The following is a 16275-nucleotide window of genomic DNA, read 5'->3' as shown; positions in this document are numbered from 1 at the left end:
ACCAAGTTCTGTGTCCGATATGGCAGCTCGGCTCTATTCACTTTAAAGAGACTCTGTCACCACATTATAAGTGCCCTATCTCCTACATAAGGAGATCGGCGCTGTAATGTAGGTGACAGTAATGCTTTTTATTTAAAAAAACGATCTATTTTCACAACGTTAGGAGCGATTTTGGTTTATGCTAATGAGTTTCTTAATGCCCAAGTGAGCGTACTTTTACTTTCGACCAAGTGGGCGTTGTACAGAGGAGTGCATGACGCCTGACCAATCAGCATCATGCACTCCTCTCCATTCATTTACACTGCACTAGCGATATAGATATATCACTATGTGCAGCCTCATACACAAACCCTAACATTACTACAATGTCCTGATAATGAATACACATGACCATCCAGCCTGGACGTCATGTGTACTCAGAATCCTGACACTTCTGAATCTTTTTTTGTGAGATTCCGGCAAGTGAAACCAAATCTCGCGAGATCAACGAGGCTGGATGGTCATGTGTATTCATTATCAGGACACTGTAGTAATGTTAGGGTTTGTGTATGTAGCTGCACATAGTGATATATCTATATCGCTAGTGCAGTGTAAATGAATGGAGAGGAGTGCATGATGCCGAATGGTCAGAGTCATGCACTCCTCTGTACAACGCCCACTTGGTCGAAAGTAAAAGTACGCCCACTTGGGCATTAAGCAACTCATTAGCATAAACTAAAATCGCTCCTAACGTTGTGAAAATAGATCGGTTTTTTAAATAAAAAGCATTACTGTCACCTACATTACAGCGCCCATCTCCTTATGTAGGAGATAGGGCACATATAATGTGGTGACAGAGCCTCTTTAATGAAGCTAATCTGCAATACCAGCCAGCGCTCATGGACAGGAGAGGCATTATTTCTTTTTTTTTTACTCTCAAACAACATCTGTAAGCAGGTGACACTGATACCAGCTTGGCACAGCCTAAGGAAAAAAGTGTACGCTGCACTGGCATTTAGCAAAATCAGGGTATATCGTCAGAATACTGTAACAATCGCTGTTGTCATCTTCCTGATCACAGAAAAATAGAAAGACATACAATAATAGTTTAAAATTAAATGAAAACTCAACAATAGAAAATTCTGGCTTATTATTTTATTAAATAGTTATTTAAAAAAAATGTTTATACAAATGACATAACACAGTTTACATTGTATTTCTAATTCTTTACATAAAGAATCACAGTAAAGCTCTTAAATCCATTCATTCTGGCTCAGCCAGCAAATGGAATGATGTCATTTAACCCTTATGCTACCAAAGGTGCATGCAAGGCCAAGCCGTTCCAAGCCCCTCCGTGAAGGATTAAAAAAGCAGCAGGTAACAAAATACTCAATGCAAATCTCATATTTCCATAAAGATTTAAAAGAATGACGGGAAATATAAATAGAGAGGGAGGTACAGTTAGTACTGATATCAATTATTTACATATTATGTCTTGGCCTGATTATGCTTGTGAAAACATATTCTATAAATTATAATCACCTTTAATACCAACTGCTTAAAGAGGCCCTTAACATTCAAGTGGCAGAGTTACTTATTTTCCTGAAAAGAAAATATGAAATTTGTGGAGTATATTACATTGCTGCTTTAACATTACACATAAGTTAAAAAAATTTTTTTGATGCAAGGCTAGATCCTTCAATTATACAAAAACATTCTGACAGTCCTGTATGGGCTGCTGTATTGTAGTAACCCTGTGGGCATTCTTATTCGTAAGACTTTGCTGGGCGCAATAGTGATCATTTTGTGTGAAAAACAGAAGCTGGTCATTTGAGGAGCCATGATAACATCTACCCGCCGTTTGCCCTTTCTTCGTATTTGCCTTTTTCATACTTATCCAGGTTCTAATGCCTGGGCAACACGGGGTAGATCTAGTGAAGTATCTGTTTATACTTTAGTGGGGCCTCGAGTGGCAGCCCTACCATTCACTGAAATAGCAAAATTACAAAAATACTTACTTGTCTTATTTATTTTAATATTAAAGGAACATTCAAGGCACAACTGATATATGGTGTTATGCATAGTACGGGTCCCGAGGGGGTGGTGAATGACCCAGGGATTCTCTTTGGTGTTCTTTGAATCTCTGTGTCATGCACCGACCCCCCAGTTCCTGAACCAGACATAACACAGAGTATCATTTTTCCCTGGAGTGTTCCCATAAATTCTGGAAAAAAAAATATTAAAATAGATGCTTGAAAATGTTTATAATATTATAACAAAATTTGCTTTGAAGTGCCAAATCTTTCTTTTTTACATTAGCATATGATGTGTTAATTTTATTCATTTTTTGGAAAGTAATCTAAATTTTATAGCCAATTCATAGGTAAAAGTACAGCAATGCAGGTAACCCATCCAGAAAACAGCTGAATCCGATAATGAAAAGAAATGTATCCAATGCCATGTAGACGGCTATTTGATACACTGAACCAGTAAAAGCTGGTGATTTCAGTGGAGAAATTTTGACTCAGTGGCATAACTGGCATCTAATGAATAATTTGGCTACATTGTATATATTCACTCGGAAAATGGCTGAATCTGCACAGTTGCAGATTGTTAAATTTTTTATTCAGAACAATGTCATTAATAACAATATGTGCTGGAAGGTTAATTGGACGTCAACATTGGCCAAAAAACTTTGCTTTTCAAAGATCTAAAGACATCTATATGGCATACGTCATTAAAATACACAAAGACCAGTTCCTTCTTTTTCCTTGAAAAAGTAACCATAATAATGATCGACTATTACACCCATAGATTAAAGGGGTAGTCTGGGATTAAAAGAAACAGGATAGTGATTGTCTGCAGTGGCGACATGTGTCGACATGAAGCAAAGACCGTCATGGAGAACAAGAGTGGCGGTGCTGGAGTAGCAGGGGTTTTAAAAAGGTAAGTAATGCTTCTTTTATTATTTTATGCCATTCCCCCCCCCCCCTTGACCTGTTCTTTCTTGATTATCATCCCAGACAACCCATTTAACTTTGTAGGCATCCTGTTGCGTATTCCATACTATTCACCTTTTATATTCATTTCAATAACCACCAGAGTCATGTAGGTTCTCCACTGAACTCATCCATAAATGAAATATATAGGGCAAAGTTTAGACAAAGCATTTAATGCAATGGTATTGTAGAGGATTATTTTTTCTCCCATTGAACAGTTTAACAAAACCCTTTAAGCTAAAAAGTGCCCAAAACTGGTGCTTGTAGACAAAATTAGTTTTGGGATATTAGAAATTGGTGTATAAGACCTTGATTCAAAAGTACAGCACCAGCTTCCAAAATGTAGCATTCTAAAAGCTGGGAAATTCTATTATTTCATTGTTCAAAGATATTAATGTCTTCATACAAGAGGAACAGCCTACTGGCTTCATCAGTTAAACTGTATGGGATACATTCAGATATGGTAGTATGGTCGTAAAGGACTACCAGGAGGTCTGAGTACAATCTCAGATAGCCGAATAACTGATCGGCAGGACATAGTAAGCTGCCCTGGTGGTATAGAGGTCACATTTGTACAAAAAGCAAACAAACAAAAAGAAAACTTTGCAAACTAATTTTTACACATCAAAAATGTTGCACTTTCAACTACAGTAATACAATTCTGTCCTGCTGCATTGTATGCATCAGGTATAAACTTTAACCTTATAGAGGCACTGAACAGTTGGCAACTGAAACACAACATTCACTTTTCTTTCCACTGTGGTACAAACTATAGAAACTTTTTAAAGGAATTCTTGTCATTTCAAAAGGTGATAAGAGTATACACCATTATTATAAGGAAAAATGAACCTTCTATATGTACTACGTGGACTTCTTTAGTGTAGCTAGAGACATTACTGGAACAACAAGAACAATGACCCTATATGCTGTATGAATGATCACCTGATGGCTATATCTATCCATACTTTGGCAACAGGAACTACACACTCACTACATTAGTTTTCCAAATCAAGTCCTAAACATGTGATCACATTCACATTTGAAAGGGCCCTCAGGAAATCATGGCATTAAATAATAAGTTCCCTCTTCTGAATATTCAAGGCACTTAAGCAGGAAACAGGACTAGGTTTAAAGGAAAAGATATGAATATAGCTGCTCCTGATATGTAAACAACCCCTATTTCCTTACTCAAAATTACAACAAGAAAACCGCTTATCGTAGGTTTAAGACACTAGTTTCTGCTATTTTACCAAAGAACAGTCATACACAGTACAATGAACTGGGCATTACAATCCATAAATATAAACCAACAAACAAAAATCAACAATTAGGCACCAACATAACCAGAAAAACGCCAGGTACTGCCCCTTATAATTGCTACTAAGTGCTAGTAAATGTGGGAGTGTGCACCTATGAATACCTAATGTACATGTATCCATCTAATCTGACCATTCTTTACCAATGTGCTGGCTGGTGGCGGTTTATTTTGACTTGTTGTCCCAAATTCTTGTTGGTAACTGGACATCAGTGAAATATTAAGGACAGGTTCACACAGCAACAGATCCAAAATTGGGATTGGATCCTAATGAAAGAAGAGAATGGCGATGGAAAACTTTATACTTCTCCTACTTTTTGGATTCAATCTTGGATTTTATTAAAATGCACCACAACTGAACTTTGTGAATGTGCCCTATTGGTTGGGTATAGCCTTTAAAAATGCATGCCATTTACCTTGATACGAACTAATGCTACATGACCACTACATGTAAACACATTGCTGATGAGTTATGCTACGTATAGTTAAGGCAAGCACAGCTAAGAAGTGGCTCTTAGTTTACTCTCAGCATGCTTTGCTTAAGGCTGTTCATACTTCGGTTCATGCATTGGACGGGCAGATTGTAGGCATGGGACTGGTGGACGCTGGATGTAAATAAGGGACATGATTTCACACTACCTGGGTATGTGACCTACAAATACTGTTCTTATTACTAACATGAAGAACAGTACCTATTTAAGTACTCCATTGAAGCTTGAGATTAGGGAGTGGGACAAATGATTCCAGATATGTGATCTACAGAAGTACGGAAAAAATAGTTAGAAAATATTATATAATGTGTTCATGGCATAAATATATTAACCCAAAGTCAATACTTGCTCCAGCCATTTGAGTTACGCTAGAAGAATGACTTGTCCGTTTACCTTCCTATTGTAGTATCGTGTAAGGGAGCAGTGAATCTCCCAATAGGTTCACTCAATTAAATAGTTTTTGGAGTTGCACTAGTACAACCCCCCCAACAAGCTATTCAGGGATCTGCAATGACAAGTTCCCGGCATATAAAAGAGGGTACTGTGAATGCACACAAGATAATGATCAGCAGTCAAAATGATGTTATTATAATGTCCATAATCCAATGTACTCTGTCTGTAATTCACCTGAAAAGTAATGACTAGATATATTATTAAATTGCTTCTCTTACTTTCATGTAGAAAAGACAGCCATTTTGTAGTTGAACCAGTGCTCATAGGAAAGCAATAGCAAGTCACTGGTATTACCAAGGCATCATTTATACAATTTTGCATTATATAAAATGTCTGTCTCTAATATTTGTAGAAGGAAGGTGCACTTTAATAAATCTATCTACGGCACACCGATAGCAAACGCAGTTTCGGGGTTGACTGTAACTTGAATAAGCTTCAGCAGAAAACAATACATGAATTGTAATCATCCGCGCCCCCACCCAAACATACAATACATAAAAGGTACAATCAAAGCCAGCTCTGAATATAAAACCCTTTAAAAATGTGTCCTTTGTTCTAGGCATTTTGAAAAAAGAAAAAAAAAACAATTGTACTAGACCGCATGAAGAAGACGGTCACACTTTCATTAGAGACCTGGCTGTAGAAAATGGCTCTGAATCACAAGCAAATTTAAGGCTCTTCTACTCATGTCTCGATGCTGTCGTGCACCTCTTCACTTGGTGCTGGGAGAAGTTGATCTCGTCCTTTGTAAAAGTGCTGTTTTCCCAAAGGTTGAAGTGGCATCACTAACTCTAACAGCACGAATACGAGATTTTAATTCACATCGTTGCTCAATAGAGATATATCATATGTAGGATAGTCTAACACATGAAAAGTTATACATCAGGTCTGTAAAACTGGGAGGCATTGGAGTTTTGGGAGGCATTGGTGGAAAGTGAGAATTTTCCTTTCTTCTCAAGCAATTTCCTTTAGTTTTTTTTGTAGTTTGTAGAAACAAAGTTTCAGTGTCCTTATGAAGAAAAGCAGCTGAAACAGCTAAATCATTGCCACCACAATTGATGGCTAGGAGACTTCTAAATGGGAATCACCAAGTGTTCAATATCACTAGACTGGGGAATTCCGTCATGCCTCAGAACAGCATTTCTGTGGATTCATTTTCACCTTATGTTTAATTCCATCATAAAGTTCAAAATTGTAGTTCTCCAAAGTTGTAGAGCTACGAGAGGATAGGCCTGTATAGGAGCACGTGCAATAAAGAAGCAAACCAGCACAAATAGCCCCAAGAAGGACTCCAAGGGAGCTCATAGCAATAATGGTAACCAAAATTGGATCCAAAGTATAAAGCCAACTTTCTTCTTTGTCAGATCTTGGAGTTACCACATTGCTTGTGGGAAACGTTGTGTAGGATTCATAGTCACCTAAAATACAGTAAAAAAAAAAAAATTAGGAACCAATAATATATATAGTACATAATAAAAGCAGTGAATTAAAAAAAAAAAAAGGCAGCGTAGAGTGCCTCTTACCTATTTTTCCTCCAAAGCTACGTCCCTGCGGGTCATGATTATTTCTTATAACTGGAACGTTCACTAAAAAAGCACAACAAAACATATTTAGATGATAAGTAAACAAGTTAGAATATTTTAGAGAAGATAAAAATATAAAATACATATATGATATAAATGTCAATATAAGTTATAGCTCCAACAACAATGTTTCATTACCAAACAACTTAAACAGTTTTCGTTTTTTTTTTGTCATTTTGCAAAGGTATTATTTGTATTAATATCTACAGATATGTTTCATTTATTCTTGCTATGTGTTTTAATAGGTGTAAGCAGATTATACTCCTACCGAGTCAAGGGCCCATATAACAATGGTAACCTTACGGACAGTTTTACCTATTATATTTTACTAGTATTATCACCAGAATTACAGTTACATGTTGTATGACCTCCCACAATGGGCCACACATACAAAAACTAGTGTAGACAAAAACTGGATATGCCGCTCAATGCAGCCAATCAATTTCCAGCTTTTAATAGGCAGGTTAGAAAATAAAAGGAGTGATCTGACTGGTTACTATGGGTAGAAGCTCGATATCTTTTGTTTTCTCTTCAAGGGGTCCAATGTCTCATCACAGTTCCCCTAGTCACCATTCTAGAGTGCATAAAAAAGATCTAAATCAAAATAAATACAAGGGATATTTTTTTTTTAGATATATGTTTAGGTTTCTGAAAAGAAACGTATTAAGTGTATGTGGAAGCTCTCGATCGAAGAATGTATCTAGACTTACTAGGTCTAGAAAACAAGCCAAGGTGTCCTACACATTATCAATCATGTTAAACCACATAATGGCACCAACAAATGTAGTAGTTTAGAGTAGTTAAAGTAAACTCAGCAATGTATTGTCTTGCTAAATGAAGGGAATAGTTTATGTCATGTTACGTTGGTAGTTGATGCCCTTTCTGTTACTTAGGAACCAGGCGAGGTTACTACTACTGGGAATACGGTATATTTAAATGCACATAATCCAGGTTTTACCATCATGTATTGTTTTTTTATTTTTTTTATATTTTTTGGTTCTTGCAAATACGTGAATAAAAGCAAAAAAGCCACCAACCCATCAGAATGATACAGCAGTAACATCGGCAGACAAAATATACTCTATTGTATCAGACAGAGCTTTCTGTTGCCTAAAAAGACTAATTAACAAACGGACTAAAGTATTAGAAAATCAATGACATATAAAATGTGTCAATTATAATATTGGCAAAAAAGGGTTTAAATCCTATAAACCACTTGTGGATGAGGAGCGTTTCCTCTGTCTATTGAGATCAGATTACCTAATCGTATATAAGCTGAATCATGGGTTACAGGCGACATGTGGCTCTAAGAGAAGGATAGTTATATCCCATCAGTTGCAACAACTTCCAGTGTTCTTTCCCATATGGCCTTCTACTTCTTTTCCACTTTTTCGCTTTTTACGGAACACCGGATGAACATTGCTCCAGCTGAGAAACAAATTCTGAGGAGATCCTCATGATAAATTTCTACTAAGCTGCTGATGTACACCAATGTGCTTACTTCTGCCCTTTAGGGAAAGGGAAAATGATGTCCCATTTTGTTGATTACCCCAGAGAGAGGACAATCTTCATTATAATCGCATTCGGGCAATTTAGCACTTAGCAACTTTAGTAAAATCCCAGAACTACCATCATTGTCGTCTCAGGTGACAGACATTGAAACTTCAAGACAGTAAGCAAAACGCTGATACCATAAGAACTAGCGGATGATGGGGAACACAAAAAGCTGTGAATTTGTTTAAGTGCTCGAGAGCCGGCATCATTTATCTAAACAATTTTTAAGTGGTAAGTAAAGAGAAACAGATGTTTGTACAAAAATATTATCCTTTAATTACATTCCACACAGCACATGATCAAATAAGTTTCAAATTTCCATAAGTTTTTTTTTTTCTTTCATTCTCAGGCAGAGGAATAAAAGCAAGAAATGCGCAATTATATGGGAGGAGGGAGAAAATTATTGGATATCATATTTTCCAATAGTGATTTTACCAGGGTTTACATAGAAAAGAACATTATACAGCATATAGATAAGGAACAACATTCTCCATGCCCAATTGTTTGCAAATAATGAACGGGTAGAAACATGGATAAGATTTATGGTATGGTTTAATATCAAAGGGCAGTGCCTTCAGTCAGAGCACTCATAATCACATTAATATGAAAGATTTGTCAAGAGAATCTGAAACAAAGGCTGAGAAACCCCATAAACATCTGAACCAGCCCTTTGAAGTGCTAAAAAGAGGTCCATTGTGATTATAAACTGCACACTAATACAAATATTGGCCCAACTAACAAAATAGTTGTAGCTACTGTTATGAAGTGTGGGTGTTGGACAACCATGGGTAAGTGTTGGACAACCAACCATTAGAAAAGGTGGTATTTTTGTATTGGCAAGTGGAAGATTAGCCATCCATTTACCCATTGTTCAGAAGTAGTGCTGCATAGAGCTTCACTTTAATGTGATTACCCATTTAATAAAATATCATAACGTCTCCCTCTAATGTCACAAGGCAAATGTAAGAATTATTTTTTAGAACAGTTTTTGTATTTTCAACACAGAATCTAAATGTTGACCAAATACAAAAATCCAAATGGTTTATTTTGTATTGTAGGTCTCAATAATTGCCTTTGTAAAACGATTTAAAGCAACCCCTTCAGAACCAGACAGCAACATGACAGACACGGAAAAAGAAAAAAAGACTTTCCATCGCTGGGAAAAGAGAACATACATTTCGTGATTCTTGTCTTTTATGCGCTTATTTCAAATTTTATAAACAACAACAATGCAAGCATCTAAAAAGGCAGCGAGATGTAGAAGAAAAACACAGTAATGAGGAACAGTTTCCAAAAAAATAGGAAACGGAGGGCCAAAAGGTGCCGTGCTGTTCCTCTTGTGTAGTCTTTTCATTTGTGCACAATGCAGCTGGTTACTTCTTTTTGTATATATATATATTATTTTTCATTTAAGTCAAACAGTAAATGCTATTTACAATCATGGAACTTTGTTCTAAGCATGCGGCAACAGATGGTAAGCCTTAGATACTGCTGTTAGATGGAACAGACAAGAGAAAACCAGAAGCGTAATTACACTTACACTTTAGGACTCATGTGATTAAAACAGTTACAATAAATTTCCTCCTGTAATAAGGCCCTATGGAAAAAAATCTCCGTAGAAAAACATAGCTCCGGAAGGAAGCCATTTTGTAAGAACCACTTTCATGCTAAATGGGTTTAAAATTGTGCCGCAAGTTGGCGTGACAATAAACTAAGTGGATCATGAGAATTAATTCTTGCAACATAGATCCCTGAAGAATATTTGGAATCACCATACACAGACTTAACGACTGGCTTCCATGCATTGCTATACTGTCCAAGTGTTTTCATGAGACCTACATAGATCTTAGGCTTAATACTAGTTAAAAAGTTATGTTAAACAAAAAAACCTATAGAGGCAGCCCGGAGCTACGAAAAGACTTAAAGGCCATATCACATCTACGTGGAACGAGTTGGACAACAGTGACATACAGAATATAGGAGTCTTCTGGGAGAAATAAAATCCCCCAAAAAAACAAAAACACAACAAGAAACAGTGAACATGAGGTTGCCTTAAAATAATTAAACCATTCAGTTTCATGTGAAGTAGATGACACATGAGAAATTTTAAGCTGGTAACATTTTGTCTCGGTTTTATCTCCCACCAATGCCTGGTTTGTCTCCTGGTTTACAGGTACTTTACAATGTACAAAATATTTCAACTTCTAGGCACGAACTGTGCGTATTACATCACAGAAAAATAATTAGCAGTAATGCCAAATGGACAAAACCAATCTAATACAAAAAGGCTCAAAATTATTCTACACAGCAGTGAACTGTATACTAGCATTTCTGTGAGAAATACATTCAAACACCCAAAAAACAGCATGGATACAAAAAAAAAATATACATTTCTATGTCACTTTAGCATATAAGGCCACCCATTTGCTACCTAAAAAAATAAGTAAAACTTATTGTTCTTAAGCTCCGCTAACACTGAAAATGCAAAATGTGTGAGCCACAATTGTTATGTACATTACAAAAAATAAATAAAAACACATGACAAAAGAGCATGTGTCTCATTAATTATAGATGTGTGTTTCCATTTCAACCAGAAACATACTATAGGTTAGGTGATCTGATTTTCTCCTGAAATGTGTGACCAAAACTAAAGATTTGTAGTAGCATTGTTGGGATTTTTGGCTTAAGGTGAACAAATGCTGCAGCAATGGGCAAACGGTGCTGTAGCGAGGCACTGGTAACCTCAATGACGTATTTTAGTTATGTTTTAGTGGTACCTAAGTAAATTGATGGCATAGGACAGGATTAGAAAAAAGGGTCTGTTTTTGCGCTAGTGACAGCGCCACTCTGGTCCATTGGCTGTGTCGGGTATTGCAGCTCAGTCCCATTCCCTCAAATAGGGTTGACCTGCAATACCAGAGACAGCCCATGGACAAGTGTGGTGCTGTTTCTGGAAAAGAAGTAGACCTTTTTTCTAATCTTGTACAACTCCTTAAAGTTCTATGTTGGAATCAAACTAATAATTCTGAGATAGAAGCTGTAAGAAAAAGCTATTATAACATTCACAGCATACATGTATATGTTAAAGAGCTTATACATATTTTCCTAAACATAGCAGGCTCCTTGTTAGTGATCCCATTAAATGATACTGTAGCTTGAAAATGTACCACAAATGTAAATACCATGTGAACTATTTCTAGCTCTGACACAAAGTGTAGGAATTTTAACTAAATTTACATTTTAAATAAACAGGCTACTAATAAAATATATTTGTTTATTTTATTAGTAGCCTGTTTATTTAAAGGAACACTCCGGTGATTTTTTTTTTTAAATCGTTGCCGCTGCTTGGAAAGTACACTCTGTAAAAAGTAGGGAGGTCATCCTATCTCCTCCCGATCCCTGATGCTATGTCATGTGACTGCAATGGGATTGCCTAAGTCCTACAGAGCCTGTTTTGTGGACCTACAGTCGGAGTAGATAGTTCGGCAACAAACCGCCTGTTAAAAGTCGCACCTACCCAACCTTTTACCGGGTGTACTTTCACAACGGGGGCCACATTAAAAAAAAATCCCCAGAGTGCTGCTTTAAGGTTAAAATTAGTTAAAATGTTCAGGTGCCATATACCAATGGTTATGCTTATCTGTAGCAACCTCCATTTGTCAATTACAGTTTGAAAATATGAACGCACATATATCTTTGCCAGCTCGGCTATTATTTAATAATATAACACGTCATAGGGAGGTCTGCTTGCACACTTTTTATCCGTCTCCCCTCTGCTGCTTTTTTCGTTAGAAAAACAATAGCCATCAACCTCGCCTATTTCTTCTCAAAAGAAAGGAAGTGGGGAGGGAGAGCAAACAGTCATTTTTAGTGGTGTTTTTTAACGCGTTTTTTAGCCGGAAAAAAAACCTCGAGAATTTAGCTTGAAGTTAGCGGGGAACTATAAAACAACCGGCAAACAGCATTTTTTTAATTTTAACTTGCGTTTTTTGGGTCAGTGGTATTTTTACAAAATCGCAGCAAGCCTGGCTTTGGCGTATTTTGCTTCATTTAGTGGCAGGTGTCAGAGTTTGTTGCATTTTTTTAATAGCGTTTTTTGTTGTTTTTTTTTTTAGAAAAAAAGCATGTTTTTTTTAAATCACATGATTTGCAATGTGAAAAATGCAAACTAAAAAAATGCATTCAGTAAAAGGCACTATGAGCAAAAAATGCTACTAGAAACGCCATAAAAAATGTACCATTTTACTAAAAACATTAGTTGTTTTTTTCAGGGTAATTATCGGGAATGAGCGTTGTATGAATGCTCGTCTGCTTGAGCTGTTTCGTTGATCGGCGCTAGGTGTAATGAGCCGGTGTAAAAGGACCCTTAGTGTGCCTGCAGCTTAACCCATTGTGTTGTTTTGAGCAAATAATGGCCCATTGTAACTGTCCACTGCAGCAAAGCCAATGGAGCAGTGAATTGACGTCTTGTATTAGCCCAGATAAATCAAATGTAGCAATTTTGTTTCTACTCTCGAACCTACTATAGATATTGCTATACAGCAATGTCCACACAGATTTACTGACGCTGTGTTAATGATACTAGCAATGACTAGATAAGGCAGCAATAATTATATAATAAAGTGATGATATACAAGAAATCACTTCATTCATTGACTGGGCAAAATAGTGCCAATAAAAGATGGCTGTGAGGTAAGAATCAAATAAATCAATAAAAGAAAATCATTCCGTTTTCCAGTAGTTCCGTTTCGAGATGTACATCCAACATCCTTGAAGATCTAAATATGTAGGGACAGCTCCTCTGTCTATGATCAAAGTACAATAGGTGGATTATACCTGGGGTAATGTATAAAGACCAGTGCACGGAGGAAATAGTGTAGTTCCCCAAGGTAACCAATCTGATCTCATGCTTTCATTGGGTGACCTTCACTTGCTTGCGGGATACTATTGCTTTACTTTGCAGTAATTTTTATGCAATACCCCACTAATGTTATAGTCACTTAACAACTGTTCTCTTGAAAACAGGTCCAATGGGTATTGTTCTGTATGGTGTGAAGTCATAAAAATAGGATTTCTGAAAGTTTACAAAAAGAAAATTTTCCAAGAAATAAAATTAACTCTTATGTTTTTGTAATTGCATATATGTACTATAAGCTGTCTAAAAATGTACTGCAGTGAGCTCCACAGCACTGACAGATTTTTTTCCCCCATCACTGCTTTGATAACATTGTATTTCTTAATGTGTCTACCATGTTTTAAAGATTTTTTTCCCAAGCACAAGTTGGAAAATTGGCACAATCATTTAAAAGAATGAACTCATGCTTAGAAAATTCTATCCTTAAATGTATGGCGTGTTTGTAGGGAAATAAGAACTCAGAATCAGCAAAGTAACATTCCATCGGCATTATAGTAAATGTACATTAACATTCACAAACATTATAGATTTTCCCCTGGGCTCTATCATTGATAGCGGTGGATGGCATCAGTCACACGACTTGGCGCACAGTGCCGGCGAGCTCACTGGAATACATTTGCTTCAATTGCCTAGTTCCATTGGTGGTTTTCACCACTACTCACGTGCTATCTCATACACACAGGGATATAGATATGTACGTATGTATATTCTTACATACTTTCCTTCATGTTTTCAGACAATGTTTGTTTTCCATCTGGGGTGAAAATTCAAAATAAAACTTGGAAAAATAATTGTCTTTGAAAATAAAGTTAAAAAAAATTTGAAGAGCATTCAGGTTCTAAGAGGCATTGCCCCTTTATCTCAAACATATTCCAAGATGCAGCATTAGGTTTTAGAGACAGTCAAGAGGGGACGAGATGTCTATGAGTTCAAAAATATGCATAACAAAGTATTGTTGGGAAAGGGAGAATAAAAGTGCAAATTGAGCCAACAGTTCTTGAGTCTTTTAAGTCTAGATCCAGCGTCCATATCGCCTTCAGCAACGTGAACTGTGATCGGGATCATCTTGCTCTAGTTTTATAGTTAAGGTAGGCTCCACTGCCATAGGTGCCCCATTAGCGTAGTGTGAGGTTTTGTAGGTGATGGCTGGATCGCTCTTCTTGGCCGCATAGCGGAAGCGGTGGTAGTGGAGCACCAAGGCCAGTGCGACGGAGACCAGCACCAGAACAGCGCCTCCTGCTGCCATAACGTAATACCAGTAGACTGGGATGGGCTGCACTGACACCGTATCCACTGTGGGCTCGCTCCCTGGTAGAAGGGTGCCCCCTGGTGGAGAGACACAGAAGAGCGTTGCTAGGTGGGATGTAGGAGGACTAAGGTCAAGAGAAATCACACATGCTTTTAAATGCTTTCCCAATTCTATTTATAAAACACACTCCCACTAATCTAGAAGAATAATAAAATCTATGATCTATGACCATGTTGTAATGGAGTGAAACTCCACCTTAAAAATTCTCCTCAGCCCTGAATGTTATTATTAAAAAGCTTCCATGGCTATAGAGAGCATTTCAAATAATAACATTAAAGGGGGAGCTTCACTTTAAAGAAATGCAATCATTTTAAGTTTATACAAGCCCAGTCCAACTTTTCTAGGGCAAAGTGGCATGTTATAAATGTCATACAAAAGTAAAGGGAATTTTCTCTAAAAAGTCAAATGGACCAAACAGCTTTGTTTTACAAATACAAAATTGGAAAACTGAATTGCAATGGTGGCTTTTCATGCACATTTATGTAAAGATAAAGAAGAATTGACATGTCATTACAACACACATCTGCCAGACAACACACCTAGACTGCGCCATGATCTTATTATACCTGCGATACCTCTACATCTGATATAAATATGGCAAGAGTAGAACTACCATCCACACTATATGGGACGTGGGGTACTTTGATTTAATGATGAGTGAATTGTCTGTCAAAAATGTTTGCTTTATTTAGCTAAACAAATCAGCCCTGTATTTAAGATTTTATCTCATAATCCACTGAGCTGTTTGGGATTAATGGCCACAAAAAGTTCCCTAAAAAATATCTTCACTTCTCTGTAGCACCTCATAAGCAGCTCCTTACATTCCAAGACTGCGCAAGTTCAAGCAGCTCGAGATTTCGAAATCAATTTCCAACAAACTATGTCTACAAATATTTTGTTTATTAATGTCTGCCAGAATTTTATGAAGTGAATAAACCGGGATGGGAATTGTGGACTTGATGTGCAAGATGATTTGTATTGCGAAACGTAAAAAGACAAGGATGCCTTTAAATCGACTTGACTAAAACAAGTACGACTTGCCGGAAAGATCACAAACTTTTGGGAAATTGCTCGTCTCTGAACAGAACTGGCCTTGGCTATCTCTAAATTTATGTTGAGCGAAAGACATCCAGTTACATTCTGAGAGGTGTATGAAATACCACTGAATCTCAGCTAGACCTTGAAGAAATATACAGTTTCCAATAACACAGGGTCAGCCAAACCCCTTATCATGTTGATTTGTCTATATGTTGCCTGCTCAGCAATACTGTTCTCTTTCTTAATTTGTCAACTTAACTTGAACTGGCAATTCACTTTTTTTTTCCTTTCAAGGGTAAAACCTCCCTGTAACTAGTCATATGTCACAGGCTGAGCTAAGCGGATGTGTATTGCAGACTGTATAGAATAAGAAATAAAATGTTGGTATTGCAGCTCGCACTTCAAAATATAAACAGCTTCATTAATATTAATTACATACAATGTAATATAATTAGGAGAAGTATAATAACAGCAAAAGTTCAGCTGCATAAAATATCTACAGCTGCATTGTTTTCAATGAAAAAGTGGTAGATGCAAAATACCTGCTCTTAAAACATACTAAATTTTCCCAAATATTGTATAACTAAGCTATATAATCTCACTTGCCACTGGCAAGATTTTCTGACCACCATTTATATA

At 36.8% G+C, this 16275-nt stretch overlaps 1 protein-coding gene across 4 annotated transcripts in view; it reads right to left on the bottom strand.

Annotated features, from left to right (window-relative positions):
* Positions 1-1119: 1119 nt before the first annotated feature.
* The window catches only part of NRP2 (neuropilin 2), a 125134-nt gene continuing 109978 nt past the window's right edge, over positions 1120-16275 (bottom strand). For 2 of the 4 annotated variants that reach the window (XM_075829838.1, XM_075829839.1), the window contains exons 16-17: positions 6761-6823; positions 1120-6655 (exon numbers count right to left, since the gene is read on the bottom strand). In XM_075829838.1, the coding sequence (XP_075685953.1) occupies positions 6360-6655; positions 6761-6823 (359 nt within the window). In that variant the 3' untranslated portion in view covers positions 1120-6359. Of the gene's footprint in view, positions 6656-6760; positions 6824-8626; positions 14616-16275 lie in introns of those variants that run through there. The other 2 variants (XM_075829840.1, XM_075829841.1) reach the window with 1 other exon arrangement.

The sequence above is a fragment of the Rhinoderma darwinii genome, chromosome 6, assembly GCF_050947455.1.
Source record: "Rhinoderma darwinii isolate aRhiDar2 chromosome 6, aRhiDar2.hap1, whole genome shotgun sequence".
Taxonomy (NCBI): domain Eukaryota; kingdom Metazoa; phylum Chordata; class Amphibia; order Anura; family Rhinodermatidae; genus Rhinoderma; species Rhinoderma darwinii.
The sequence above is the reverse complement of the archived record's forward strand: the minus strand, read 5'-3'. Positions and strand labels throughout refer to the sequence as shown.